Source organism: Bubalus bubalis, chromosome 7 (assembly GCF_019923935.1).
Source record: "Bubalus bubalis isolate 160015118507 breed Murrah chromosome 7, NDDB_SH_1, whole genome shotgun sequence".
NCBI classification, from domain to species: domain Eukaryota; kingdom Metazoa; phylum Chordata; class Mammalia; order Artiodactyla; family Bovidae; genus Bubalus; species Bubalus bubalis.
Window position 1 is genome coordinate 31,167,997 of NC_059163.1, and position 15,818 is coordinate 31,183,814.

General features: G+C 36.9%; 1 protein-coding gene across 3 annotated transcripts in view; it reads right to left on the reverse strand.

Moving 5' to 3' along the window:
- Window positions 1–15,818, reverse strand: part of MOB1B (MOB kinase activator 1B) — a 93,554-nt gene that overhangs the window by 12,591 nt on the left and 65,145 nt on the right. For 2 of the 3 annotated variants that reach the window (XM_044945803.2, XM_025289934.3), the window contains exons 2-3: window positions 8,990–9,156; window positions 3,173–3,266 (exon numbers count right to left, since the gene is read on the reverse strand). In XM_044945803.2, the coding sequence (XP_044801738.1) occupies window positions 3,173–3,266; window positions 8,990–9,044 (149 nt within the window). In that variant the 5' untranslated portion in view covers window positions 9,045–9,156. Of the gene's footprint in view, window positions 1–3,172; window positions 3,267–8,989; window positions 9,157–14,286; window positions 14,334–15,818 lie in introns of those variants that run through there. The other variant, XM_045166279.1, reaches the window with a different exon arrangement.

Sequence of the window (15,818 nt, forward strand, 5' to 3'; positions counted from 1 at the left end):
ATGAAAACCATCTTGAGACAGGATAAATAAGGATGGTTTCTGTTTAGTCATAGCTACTCACACTTGAACAGTACATGTTAAATAGGATACATTCAAATAAATACTGTGACACCATGTCTTATTGCCAACCCTGGGAAACAGGGATGAAATGTCAAGTTTACTTTGAAGGTCTCCAATAGGCAATTTCTCAACACTTCCTGGCATCCTGTTTCACTATTTAATCACTTTCCCAGTCAAGAGATTCTTTCTAATATAAAACAAAGTCTCAAGTGTGACTTAAGCTTCTTGTTTGATTCTCTCTGGAGATAGAGAATATGAATGGTAGGACTTTAAACCATCGTTACTTAGTCTTCCTGGAGAAGGAAATGGCAATCCACTCCAGTATTCTTGCCTGGGAAAGTCCACGAACAGAGAAGCCTGGTGAGTTACAGTCCATGGGGACAAAAAGAGTCAGACAAGACTGAGTGACTAAACAACAGCAACAGCTTAGTCTTTGCTTAAAAACACAGGAATTTACCCACGTTTTCTCCCTTATGTTATGAACCCTTAATGTTTTTGCATTTCTCTTATAATCATGTTTTTCATTCTGTTAATGATTCCCAGGTGTTCCATAATCATTTTTTTAAATCTGTATTTTATTTATTTATTTGGCTGCACTGAGTCTTACTTGCAGTATACAGGATTTAGTTGTGGCATATGGGATCTAGTGCTCTGACCAGGAATAGAACCTGCACCCCCTACATTGGGAGCTTGGAATCTTAGCCACTGGACCACCAGGGAAGTCCCCTATATTCATTTTTAAATGCAAAAGTCAAAAGGAAACACAGTAAACCAAAAATCATTTTCAACATCCTGAAGCTTTATTAAAAAAAAACTTATTTTCAATGCCCTAAAGCTTTCTGAAAAACAAAACTGTATATTGCTTATACTTCTAGAGTTTGTAACTATGAACCCCTGAATCTTTTTCTTTTGTCATGTTTATATTTAAGATGGGGATTCCCTGATAGCTCAGTTGGTAAGAATCTGCCTGCAATGCAGGAGACCCCGGTTTAATTCCTGGGTTGGGAAGACTGGCTGGAGAAAGGATAGGCTATCCACTCCAGTATTCTTGGGCTTCCCTTGTGGCTCAGCTGGTAAAGAATCTGCCTGCAATATGGGAGACCTGGGTTTGATCCCTGGGTTGGGAAGATCCTCTGGAGAAGGAAAAGGCTACCCACTCCAGTATTCTGGCCTGGAGAATTCCACGGACTGTATAGTCCATGGGGTCGCAAAGAGTAGGACACAACTGAGCAACTTTCACTTTCACTATACTTAAGATGACTTCATCTTCTGACTCTATTTTGTCCCCAGTGATTTTTTTATTTCACCTTTGACAGATAGTTGTATGAAATTTATTTCTGTCATCATGGTATGAACTTTTAAACTGCAAATTCCCAAATATTTATTTCTTGGTAAACAACAATAATAAATAATAACAGAGAAACCACTTCCAAGAAAAAAACTGCAAAAAGTACTAACACAGGTGGAGTCTAAACAACAGAGTACCCAAAAACCAATGGGTCACTGAAGAGATCAAAGAGGAAATAAAAAAATACCTAGAGACAAATGAAAACAAAAACACAGTGATCCAAAATATATGGGCTGCAGCAAAAGCAGTTCTAAGAGGGAATTTTATAGTAATGCAAGCCTACCTCAGGAAATAAGAAAAATCTCAAATAAACAATCTAAGCTTTAATTACCTGGGAAAATGGAACAAATAAAACCCAGTCAGTGGAAAGAAAGAAATCATGAGAAACAGAGCATAATTAAAGGAGATATAAACTAAGGAAAAAAAATAGAAAAGATCAGTGAAACTGAGAGCTGGCTCTCTGAAAAAATAAACAAAATTGATAAACCCAAAGAAATAAAATCAGAAATGAAAGAAGTTAAAAACAATAGCACAGAAGTACAAATGACATTAAGAGATTACTACAAAAAATTACAGCCAATCAAATGGATAACTTAGAGGAAAGTGATAAACTCCTAGAAACATACAATCTCCCAAAACTGAATCTGGAAAAAATAGGAAATATGAACAGATGGATTACCAGTAGTGAAACTGAATCAGTAATTTAAAAACACAAACAAACAAAAAAAATCTCCCAACAAACAAAAGTGAAAGACCAAATAGCTTCACAGGTGAATTCTACCAAAGAACTCGTATAACTCAAAATCAAAAAAAGTAAACAACCCAATTAAAAGATGGACAGAAGACCTGAATAGACATTTTTACAAAGACATACTGATGGCCAACAGACACATTAAAAGATGCTCAATTTCATCAGTCATGAGGGAAATGCAACCTAAAACCATACTGTTTCACATCTGTTAAAATGGCTATTATCAAAAAGACAACAAATAATAAGTATTGGCAAGCATGTAACAAAAAGGAAAATTTTATGCACTGTTGATGGAACTGTGAATTGGTGCAGCCATTATGGAAAAATGTATAGAGGTGCTTCAGAATATCTTCAGAATATTAAAAATAGAACTGCCCTAAGATTTGGCAGTTTCATTTCTGGGTATTTACGCAAAGAAAACACAAACACTAATTTGAAAAGATATATGCAAACTATTCTTCATTGCAACATTATTTTCAATACCTAAAATATGAAAGTAACTTAAGTGTCTATCAACAAATAAATAAAGAATATGCAGTATGTGTATATATGTATATTTATTTAAAGATACAAACCTCCAGTTATAAGTCAGTTCATAAGGAGTATGGTTGATGACACTAATAACTTTGTATGGGAACAGATGACTACTACACTTAATATGACGATCAGTTCACAGTGTATGGAAATGTCAAATCATTATCCATTACACCTGAAACTAACATAACATTGTATATCAACAATTATTTTTATTTTTTAAAATGTAATGGAAGCATTTTTAATAATCTAGTTTGGACAGAGAAGCAGAAGCAAACAGAAAAAAGGCAGGATGGAGGACAATACAATAGGGAGGACCATAAAGCTTAGGTTAAGGAACTCTCGACTCAAGATACTAGTCATTGGTAAATCACTGAAGGAGACGGTAAATATAGAAATTGTAAGGTCAGAAATTTCCTTCTTATCTAAGAACTGTATGATACAGTAAAACTGAGAACTGATCATAAGTCATATCTTACTTTGGGCCAGCTGACATCACCGGACAACTTTCTTCTGTACAAAAATCTGTGATTGTTCCATAAAGCATGTTGATCTGATTGAAGAAATCTACAGCTGCAAAGCAAATATCATTTATAGGTAAAATGTTAAATTTTAATTTTACTTAAAGAGAATCTTTTATTTCAGCAAAATATGAGCTCTATCCATATTCTTTCCTCAACAAAGAACAGATAATAAGTATACAAGAAACAATACTTAACTCACTGAATTTAGGAGCTTCTGGTTAAGTGACTCCCTTAAGGGAATAAAAAGGCAAGCACACCATGTTGATATATGGCAGAAACCAACACAATATTATAATTACCCTTCAATAAAAAATAAATAAATTTTAAACAAGGCAAGCACAGAGTGGGAAAAATTATTTGCAACACATATAATCAATAAAAATCCTGTATTCAGAATATATAAAGAACTTCCATAGATCACTAAGAGTGAGAGTTTCTGAGTCTTTTGGCTATCTCTATGGAAAAGAATAAAACTCGACTTTTCACTTAGTTCAGTACAGTTCAGTCACTCAGTTGTGTCTGACTCTTTTTGTGACCCCGTGGATTGCAGCATGCCAGGCTTCCCTGTCCATCACCAACTTCTGGAGCTCTGTCAAACTCATGTCCACTGAGTCGGTGATGCCATCCAACCATCTCATCCTCTGTTGCCCCCATCTCCTCCTGCCTTCAATCTTTTCCAGCATCAGGGTCTTTTCTAATGAGTCAGTTCTTCCCATGAGGTGGCCAAAGTATTGGAGCTTTAGCTCCAGCGTAAGTCCTTCCAATGAATATTCAGGACTGATTTCCTTTAGGATAGACTAGTTTGATCTCCTTGCAGTCCAAGGGACTCTCAAGAGTCTTCTCCAAACCACAGTTCAAAAGCATCAGTTCTTCAGTGCTCAGCTTTCTTGATGGTCCAACTCTCACATCCATGCACAACTACTGGAAAAACCTAGCTTTGATTAGACGGACCTCTGTCACAAAGTAATTTCTCCGCTTTTTAATATACTGTCTAGCTTGGTCATAGCCTTTCTTCCAAGGAGCAAATGTCTTTTAATTTCGTAGCTGCAGTCACCATCTGCAGTGATTCTGGAGCCCAGAAAATAAAATCTCTCACTGTTTCCATTGTTTCCTCATCTATTTTCCATGAAGTGATGGGACCACATGCTATGACCCTAGTTTTCTGAATGCTGAGTTTTAAGCCAGCTTGTCCATTCTCCTCTTTCACTTTCATCAAGAGGGTCTTTAGTTTGAACCTCTTTGCTTTCTGCCATAAGGGTGGTATCATCTGTGTATCTGAGGTTATTGATATTTCTCCTGGCAATCTTGATTCTAGCTTGTGCTTCATCCAGTCTGGCATTTCACATGATGTACTCTGCATATAAGTTAAATAAGCAGGGTGACAATTCACAGCCTTGATGTACTCCTTTCCCAATTTGGAACCAGTCCATTGTTCCATGTCCAGTTCAAACCGTTGCTTCTTGACCTACGTACAGATTTCTCAGAAGGCAGGTAAGGTGGTCCAGTATTTCCATCTCTTTAAGAATTTTCAAAAAAAAAAAAAAAAAAGAATTTTCCACAGTTTGCTGTGTTCCACATAGTCAAAGGTTTTAGTGCAGTCAGTGAAGCAGATGTTTTTCTGGAATTCTCTTGCTTCTTCTATGATCCAAGAGACTGAGATTGGATTGAAAACTGACCTTTTCCCGTCCTGTGGCCACTGCTGAGTTTTCCAAATTTGCTGGCATATTGAGTGTAGCACTTTAACAGCATTATCTCTTAGGATTTGAAATAGTTCAGTTGGAATTCCATCACTTCCACTAGGTTTGTTCATTGTGATGCTATCTAAGGCCCATTTGACTTTATACTCCAGGATGTCTGGCTCTAAGTTAGTGATCACACCATCGTGGTTATCTGGGTCATCAAGATCTTTTTTGCATAGTTCTTCTGTGTATTCTTGCCACCTCTTCTTAATATGCTTCTGTTAGGTCCAGACCGATTCTGTCCTTTATTGTGCCCATCTTCGCATGAAATGTTCCCTTACTATCTCTAATTTTCTTGAAGAGATCTCTAGTCTTTCCCATTCTATTGTTTTCCTCTATTTATTTGCATTGATCACTTAGGAAGGCTTTCTTATCTCTCCTTAGGAGTCTTTGGAACTCTGCATTAGGATGGATATATCTTTCTTTTTCTCCTTTGCCTTTTGCTCCTCTTCTTTTCTCAATTATTTGTAAGGCTCCTCAGACAACCATTTTGCCTTTTTGCATTTCTTTTTCTTGGGGATGGTTTTGATCACCACCTCCTGTACAGTATCAGGAATCTTCGTCCATAGTTCTTCAGGCACTCTATCAGATCTACACCCTTGAATCTATTTGTCACTTCCACTGTATATTTGTAAGGAATCTGATTTAGGTCATACCTGAATGGTCTAGTGGTTTTCCCTACTTTCTTCAATTTAAATCTGAATTTGGCAATAAGGAGTTCATGATCTGAGCCACAGTCAGCTCCTGGTCTTGTTTTTGCTGACTGTGTAGAGCTTCTCCATCTTTGGCTGCAAAGAATATAATGAATCTGATTTCAGTATTGGCCATCTGGTGATGTCCATGTGTAGAGTAGTCTCTTGTGTTGTTGGAAGAGGATGTTTGCTATGACCAGTGTGTTTTCTTGGCAAAACTCTCTGTTAGCCTTTGCCCTGCTTTGTTTTGTATTCCAAGGCCAAACTTTCCTGTTACTCCATATATCTCTTGACTTCCTACTTTTGCATTCCAATCCCCTATAATGAAGAGGATATCTTTGTATTTCTCGGATTATTAGTGATGCTGAGCATCTTTTCATGTGCTTATTATCCATCTGTATGTTTTCTTTGGGAAAATGTCTATTTAGTTCTTTGGCCCATTTTTAATTGAGTTGTCCTCCATGTGAACAAAGGGTAACCTGTGGCTTTGAATCCCAACTCTACACTTAACAGTTGTTACTTAACCTCCCTGGATCTCAGTTTCCTACCTCTAAAATTTGGTTTATTGCAGAGTGCTAAAAAAAAAAAAAATACTTGTCTATCATAAAGGAGACATTTAGTCATTGTTAGTTTTCTTCCACAAAGACATGGCCTCAAGATTCTATGCAACAAAAATTAATTATAAGCTATCCATCTGCTTTTTCCAAAACTCTGAATTTTCTATCTTCTTTAAGCTATCACTCTTTATAGCAGCAGAATGTTCAAAAACAGCCTCTGGTTTCTGGCTATGAGATTAGTTATTGAATTTGTAAAATGTCCCATCTTCTACCATTTATCTTCATCTGGCAAGTAAAATTGAAGCCAAAAGGCCATTAAGATATCAATTTTATCAACAAATTCCCTTCAGCCTTTTATGTACCCGAAATGATTACTTAATCACTGTCAGTGAATGGAAATTATCTGTTTAGTATCAAATCCTCTTCACTTTATCAAGTGTCATTTGGAAAGATTACTATATATACATATAAGAAAAAACTGTAATCCAATATTTCAGTCAATTGCTATATTTTAAAAGCAGAATTCCATGTTCTATGGGGATGTTCTAACATGTCAGTTCAAAGTAATTTTCTTCCAGCTATAATTGCAAAATGTTTGTGAAATTTTAGAAGTTCCTAAAGTTCTAGACATTTCAATAGTACAGACAGTTCTGGTTATGGAGGCAGAATACAGACAGATAACAATGATCTGCTTTTATACTTAAAAGTCAGAAACTCATGTAGGACAGAAGCTCTCTGTTACACTGCTGTGTTAGTTTCTGCTCTAAAAATGAAGTGATTCCAGCTATATGTATAGATATATCCCCTCCCTCTTGTACGTCCCTCCCACTCCCCCATCCCAACATCTAGGGTCATCACAGATCATCAAGCTGAGCTCCCTGTGCTATACCACAAGTTCCCATTAGCAACCTACTTCCTCAGGTTTTTCAAATTAGAAAATGAGCTCTCAAATAAATGGTACAAGAAAAGGCACAAAAAAGTATCAAAAAAAAGAATATGCACATATGTTGGAAATTTATTTTGAATATTGTCCTTAAAGTATCACAGAACTATCTAATAAGTTAGATGAGTCTCGACAATAAAGCAAACAAATTACTTTTATCTCTTCAGTAAATAAACTCTCTGAGGTCAGGAGGATAACTGCAGTATAATAAATACTGCTCTTAAGGAACTGCTGTCACAGTGAGGTTTTAAGACATCTCAGTAAAATCCTTTAGGTTGCTAAAAGTTACCAGTGGGTGGCAGCTCAATTTATAAATCCCATGATATGTTTCAAACCACAATAAAATACCATCAAATATTATAATAAAAATATGGTTCTGCTTTTCCTTAATCAAAGCCTAGACATTTAGTATATATTTTCAATTAAATTTAATTTTATTTCTACTAGAGTCATATAAATTTCCTCCAATTATAAAACTTTATTAATTTCCTCACCAAGGCTGATGAACCTTGAATACTAAAAGTACCACTTTTATTTCCCCACTTTCTCTGCTTAAATCCCAGAATATATTTAATTTTTACTTATATTTTTTTCTTCCTAGAGGTTAAGAATATATCATAAATATACTTCACTAATTTCATAAGATCACTACTGAATTAAAAAAAAAACATAATTAAGGCAAATAACTGAGTATGCTACTGAAAGAGGTAATTTGGCATAGTGGTCAAAGCAGTCTCTGAAATTTTATAACTATATTTGAGCCCAGCCTCTACCATTACTAGCTATATAACCTAGCCTAATTACAACAATTTTCTGTCTCAGATTTCTTATCAATATACTCAGATAATAATAATACCTACATCATGAGGTTGTAAAGATGAAATAAAGTAATACATGTATTAGAAAATAAAAACAATAATTTGAAAAGATACATACACCCCAATGTCAAAGCAGCATATGGAAGTTAATAGCCAAGATACAGAAGCAACCTAACACATCCATCAACCGATAAATGGATAACAGTGTGTGTGTGTATTTATATATATACATATATATATATATCTCCCTCTCATACATACACACATACAATGGTACATAACTGAGCATAAAAAAGAATGAAATTTATCATTTACAACAACATGGATGGACCTGGAAGGTATTTTGCTTAGTGGAGTTAAGTCAAACACAGAAAAACAAATTCTATATGATATCACTTAAATGTAGGATCTAAAAAATAAAATGAATGAATATAACAAAACAGAAACAGACTCACAGATATAGAGAACAAACTATTGGTTATCAGTAGGGAGAGAAAAAGGAAGAAGAGCCAGATAGAGACAGGGGATTAAGAGGTACAAACCAGCAAGTATCAAATTAGTAAGCTACAAGGGTATATTGTACACCGCAGGGAAATAAAGCCATTATACTGCAATAACTTTAGATGCAGTATAATCTATAAAAATACTGAATCACTATATTATACATGTGAAAAAAATATTATAAATCAATTAAACTTCAATAAAATAAATTAAAAATAATTCATGTAGAAAGAATAGCAGAGTGCCAGACACAGAATGTGCTATAGACATCAATTGCTGTATTATTATTTTTTTCAAGAAGATGGTAAATCTATGCTTTGTATTATATGATAACAGGAGATAATTTCATGTAATTCCATATTCAGAAATAAAGTATCATAAAGGTTAAAGTGGATTGAGGTATCATTATATTGTGGTATTAGGTTGCTAACTAAATACTAGAAAACACAGCACCCAACACTCACCTATAATGAGTCTACTAACCTAATTGAGAGTCCATTGAGAAACAGAAAGGCTACTTACTGTTCACTGCAACCCACTCATTTAGATCTTCCCCCTCAGGAAGCATGACAGCCATCCGGAGGTTGCCACTGCCAAGAGTGGCCTCTGCATGCTTTAAGAGCTCATACTGGTGAGAACCCTCTGGAATGTTCTTCTTCGGTTTAAACGTTTTAGATGAGCGACTCCCACTATGAATAGAAAAGAAAAAAAAAGTGTTTAAGGCTTGACCTTCCACAGAGTCTACCACACTATACTACTGGATAAAATAACATAGAAGTGATCCTAAAAGTCCACCAATATATAGCTTGGAATTGTACTGGCTACATTAAATCTTGGAAATATCATTGCTGTAACTACTGTTTGTAGGAGTAGTTTGTAACTACTCCCACAAACCTTCTCTATATTCTCTGCTGCTAAGTCACTTCAGTTGTGTCCGACTCTGTGTGACCCCACAGACGTCAGCCCTACTAGAACTATGAAAGAGAAAAAAGAATTTTTAGCTATAACCCAGCTAACAAATCCAACAATAAATTAATGATTCAGGATTATAGGTTGTAATACATAAAAATAAAAAGGAGTCTGTGATAATCTTTAGTCACTGTATTCTTTTTCACCCCTATTCTAAGGCTCTCATTCTAAGATAAATAATTTCCTTTGTACAAGAAGCACTGTAGCCCACCAGGCTCCTCTGTCCATGGGGATTCTCCAGGCAAGAATACTGGAATGGGTTGCCATGTCCCGCCTCTAGAGAATCTTCCCAGCCCAGGCTCAACTCTTAACACTGACCCCTCTCCGTGCCAGGGGTGTGGTATGTATATGTCTGTCTGTCTGTCTCCCTGCCAGGTGAGGGTGTGTGTGTGTGTGTGTGTGTGTGCGCGCGTGCACATGTGCACGTGCTAAATCACTTCAGTCTCTACTCAATAGCCAAGAATCTCTTTACAAACACTAATCAGGCGACGTTAGTCCTCTGCTTAAAACCACACTCAGTGGCTTCCCAGTGCACTTCAAAGTAAACCCCAAAGTCAAATATTAAACATAGTAAGGCTCTGGACCCACATTAGAGTATGGAAACTCTTCTTCAGTTTAATCAGATAATGTATTAAAAGTCAAATTCTCTCCCACCATCTCTGAAATATGAAAACATAGAAGATTATCATGCCTCTGCATAATATTGAGGCTTATTTCATTTTCCTCCTCCTCCTTCTCCCTTTTCAAAATTTAGTGTGAAAAATAAACTTGATCAATAAATTTTTTGACAAAAGACATTTTTACTAATTTTTGTATGATTAAGTACAAAAACAGCTCTCCTAACACCAGTCTGGTATATGTATTCAGACCAAGTGTTAAGCACTCTCCCTTTAAATTAGCCCACTGATCAGACCGGTGTCGCAACTGATGATGTAACAAAGCTGTTCTGAAAAGGGCTGGCAGAGAACATGAGAACAACAAGCACATCAGCTGTGCCTGCACCCAGGAGGGTCCCCACAAATATCTATTTACTGAACCACTGTCCCTTCAAATGTTAGGCTTCCAAATATTTTCTTGATTGATGACCCATTCAGAATTGGTCTTCCACAAAACTAAACACATTCTCCTCAAAGACCTTACACTTGGGTAAAAAGAAAAAAAAAATCTGAGTCTGGTTTTATGAAGGTCAGTTCTGACACTAATCAGCTATGTTATTTAAGGCAAATTACCCAACATCCTTGAGCCTATTTTTTCTTTAATAGTGAAAGCCTAACAATAATAAAACATTACCATTACCTGTATCATGCAAGAGCTGCAAAATGAGAAAACAATAAATGAGAAAAAAAGCTCTTAAAACTGTAAAATGCTGTGCAAATGTTAGTATTCTTCCTCTTCCTGAACCAGAATGACTCACAGTAAAAAAACGAAATAGTCCAATGTCCAAAGCTGGACTCAACCCCTACTCCCACTCTAATTTCCTAAGACTGGATGGGGAAATTTTTACTTTGGAAACAAATGCTCTTACACATTAAGTTACAAATAGAATTTTTTAAAAAAATTGTTTTGGTTTGGTTTTTTTGGTGCTTTTCCTATATCAAGGTTCAAGTGATCTCAGAATAATGGTGGGGATAGACAGGAAATCAAGAAAACAAGGTGCCAGTCCTCATTTTGCTGTTTTCTTCTTATGTTACTTAGGAAACTACAAATTATCGTCTGGGCTTCGATCTCTTTATTTTGCTTTTTTGAAAGTCTGGAAAATAACTTTTTACAGAGGGTATAATTTAGAGATGGGATGATGTTTATAAAATGCTTTCAGTTCCCTGAGTTCTCTCCCTTCTCAGTTCCTCATATCCATGCACAGTCATACTTCCAAAATGCTTTGAAGTCCTCCACTGAATCCCCCTTCTTTCTGACCCTTCTGCTTTATTCAGGCAAAATAATTAATCTTCTCAGTATTCTGATTTTTTAAATGTTCTTTTTAAAAATTATATTCAACTTTTTCGACTGCTACCTGAAACTTCAACCAGGATGCACCCTACTCTGGAAGGGGTGATCAGTACTGCTCCTTATTCCCATGTCAAAAGAAGACCAACTGAAGAGCACTCAAGTTCAAAAGCACAAGTACCAAAATGTACACAAAATTCCTCATCAGTGAGTGCAAGCTCTTACACTAATCAGTGCAAGCTCTTACACTAATGGGGATAAATATATAAGGTCTATGAAAAAACCCAAACGAACTTTTCAGCTAACCCAGTATCTCACATGGCATTTTAAGATATTTGATGCAAATATTAAAAAACATTTTCAATAACAGAAAGTATGTAGCCCCCCACCCCACACTTTTCAGAGTCTGTCTATACAAGCATAAAAATGCTTGTGCTTGTTTTATACACCTGCTGCATACTACAGTATTCTAAACAATGTTTTCCACTTTAATATGTCCAGAAGATTGTTGTACCTTAAAATAGATCTACTTTATTCTTTTTAAAGATTGAATAATATTTCCTTATATATACAGATATTTTCAACCAGTCACCTACTGATAAACATTGAGGTTGTGTCCAGTCATTTATCACTTTAAACAATGCTGCAGTAAGTCTCCTCATATTATAAAAGATAAATTCTTAGAAGTAAAATTGCCCTGCTAAAGGGCATATACATTTTTTATGTTTATATAAGGTCTATTTTTTCCCCCAAAATAAGTTGGATTCTTTTAAAACTCATTAACAATGTATGAGAGTAGCTGTATACACTTTTGGTCTTAGAGGTCAACAATTCAGCTAGTTTCTCTTGTATAGCTCCCAACAGAACATCATAACTGTATGACAACTTAGAGCTTTCTGATTAGAATGTAAATGTGATTGAAAAGTCACAGCACTACCCTGAGGTCTTTTCTTTTAAAATAAATACCCAGCAGTCAGGTTTGTTTATCCCAGTCCTTTTACTCATATTTGAAGGTCAATCAATTTCTAGAGAAAGACAGAATGGCTTGACAAGTAAATAACTGAGCCTTAAGGGAAAACTCTGACCACAAACCCCTTATAATTAGTCATTCAATTTGATCTACTTTTAGTCAATTTTAAAAGCATTGTATACCTCCTCTTTAAGACCCTAAAGAATAGACTGGTCCCCATTGTGACATCTACATTTATTCTCATAAACCATTTGTTACCATCCCAACACAGTTACACCCATCATTACCCTCAATTTTAACTATTTACTGTTCAATCCAACTATCAACAAAATTGATATTTTCTAAATTGGGTTGGAGAATCTTAAGGCTGAAGGAATTGGGGAGGGGGTTTTACAGAGAACTCACAACAGGGGTACTAGGAAGGACTGAAAAGTAAAAGTGTTAGTCACTCAGTGGTGTCTGACTCTTCGCGACTCTTTGTAACTCTTTGTAGCCCTCCAGGCTCCTGTGTCCATGGGATTTCCCAGGCAAGAACTGAACTGGTTAGCCATTCCCTTCTCCAGGGTATCTTCCCTACTCAGGGACCAAATCCAGGTCTCCTGCATTGCAGGCAGATTCTTTACCATCGGAGCCACTTGGGAAACCCCACTAGGAAGGGTTAGAAGAATATATATCTGTATATAATTTAGACAGTGAAAAACACGTCAATATATTCAAAATTAGAAACAAATTTACATCAACTTATTTGCATCAGTAACTCCATATCTTCAAAATTAAGCAACTTACTCTGATCACCCAGCTAATTAAATGGCAGAAGTGGGATTCAACAAGAAGACAACTAACTCATAGATTGGGAGAAAATATTTGCAAATGAAGTGACCAACAACAGATTAGTCTCCAAAACCTGCAAGCAGCTAATGAGGCTTAACATCATCAAAACAAACAACCCAATCACAAAATGGGCAGAAGACCTAAATAAACATTTCTCAGTAAAGGACATACAAATGGCCAAGAGGCACATGAAAGATGGTCAACACTGCTAATTATTAAAGAAATGCAACTCAAAACTACAATGAGATATCATCTCACACCAGTGAAAACAACTATCATCATAAAATCCATAAACAATAAATGCTGGAGAAGGTATGGAGAGAAGAGAACCCTCCTATACTGTTCGGAACATAAACTGGTACAGCCACTAGGAAGAAGAGTATGGAGGCTCCTTAAAACACTAAAAATAGAGCTATCATATGACCCTGCAATCGCATTCTTGGGCATACATCCAGAGAAAAACGTGGTCCGAAAGGATAAATGCACGGGTGTTCACTTCACTGCGGCACTTATGCACAATAGCCAAGACATGCGAGCAACCTAAATGCCCATCAACAGAGAAATGGATAAAGAAAATGTGGTGCATATATACAATAGAATATTACTAGGCCACTAAAAAGAATGAAACAAAGCCATCTGCAGCAATAGGAGTGGACCTAGAGATTGTCATACTGAGTAAAGTCAGACAGAGGAGAAATAGCATATGACATCCGTTTAAATGCAGAATCTAAAAAGAAATGATACAAATGAACTTATTTACAAAACAAACTCAAAGAATGAACTTATGGTTGCCAGGAGGAAGGCTGGGAGTAAGGGATAAAGTTTGGGATTGACATGTATATAAGGCTATATTCAAAACAGATGATCAACAAGGACCTACTGTATAGAACACAGAACTCTTCAATGTTATGTGGCAGACTGGATGGCAGAGGAGTATGGGGGAGAATGGATACATGTATATGAATTCCTTTGCTGTCCACCTGCAACTACCGCAACTTGTTAATCACCTGTACTCCAATACAAAATAAACAGTTAAAAAACAACAGTCTATTATCTTCAAATCATTTTACATTACCAAGCTTCAGTCTGTAATAATGATACCTACCTTACTATTGAACCCTGTAGTAAGAATTCCATTAATATTAGCTCTCTTTGATCCACAATTGGTACTGACCTGTCATTCACATCAGTAGCTCCTTCTATAGGTCTAAGTCCAACACTAGAGATCAGGGACTTGATAAACACTTTTCATTCAACTTCAGACTGGAAATTCCTGGATTACAATAGTAATGATGATGACTGATGCTAAAGCTGAAACTCCAATACTTTGCAATACTCATGCAAAGAGCTGACTCATTGGAAAAGACTCGGATGCTGGGAGGGATTGGGGGCAGGATGAGATGGCTGGATGGTATCACCGACACGATGGACATGAGTTTGAGTGAATTCTGGGAGTTGGTGATGGACAGGGAGGCCTGGAGTGCTGCGATTCATGGGGTTGCAAAGAGTTGGACACAACTGAGCGACTGAACTGAACTGATGATGATTAATATCAACTAACATTTACTGCAGACCTTGTATGCTTTAAGTATTTTACATACAATATCTCATTTAATCTTCATAACTCTATGATGTCTTATCAGTTCGGTTCAGTTCAGTTGCTCAGTCATGTCCAACTCTTTGCAACCCCATTGAATGAAGCATGCCAGGTCTCCCTGTCCATCACCAACTCCTGGAGCTTGCCAAACTCATGCCCATCAAGTTGGTGATGCCATCCAACCATCTCATCCTCTGTTGTCCCTTTCTCCTCCTGCCTTCAATCTTTCCCAGCATCAGGGTCTTTCCTAATGATTTAGTTCTTCACATCAGGTGGCCAAAGTATTAGAGCTTCAGCATTAGACCTTCCAATGGACATTCAGGACTGATTTCCTTTAGGATGGACTGGCTTGATCTCCTTGCAGTCCAAGGGACTCTGAGGTCCTTCTCCAACACCACAGTTGCTGCTGCTAAGTCGCTTCAGTCGTGTCCGACCCTGTGCGACCCCATAGACGGCAGCCCACCAGGCTCCCCCGTCCCTGGGATTCTCCAGGCAAGAACACTGGAGTGGGTTGCCATTTCCGTCTCCAATGCAGGAAAGTGAAAAGTGAACATGAAGTCACTCAGTCGTGTCCGACTCTTAGCGACCCCACGGACTGCAGCCCACCAGGCTCCTCCGTCCATGGAATTTTCCAGGCAAGAGTACTGGAGTGGGGTGCCATTGCCTTCTCCACACCACAGTTCAAAAGCATCAATTCTTTGGTGCTCAGCGTTCTTTTTCCAACTCTCATGTCCATACATGACTATTGGAAAAACCACAGCTTTGACTGTTCAGACCTTTGTTGGCAAAGTAATGTCTCTGCTTTTGAATATGCTGTCTAGGTTAGTCACAGCTTTTCTTCCAAGGAGCAAGAGTCTTGTAATTTCATGGCTGCAGTCACCATCTGCAGAGATTTTAGAACCCAAGAAAATAAAGTTTCCACTGTTTCCCTATCTATTTGCCATGAAGTGATGAGATCGGATGCCATGATCTTCATTTTTTGAACGTTGAGTTTTAAACCAGCTTTTTCACTCTGCTCTTTCACTTTCATCAAGAAGCTC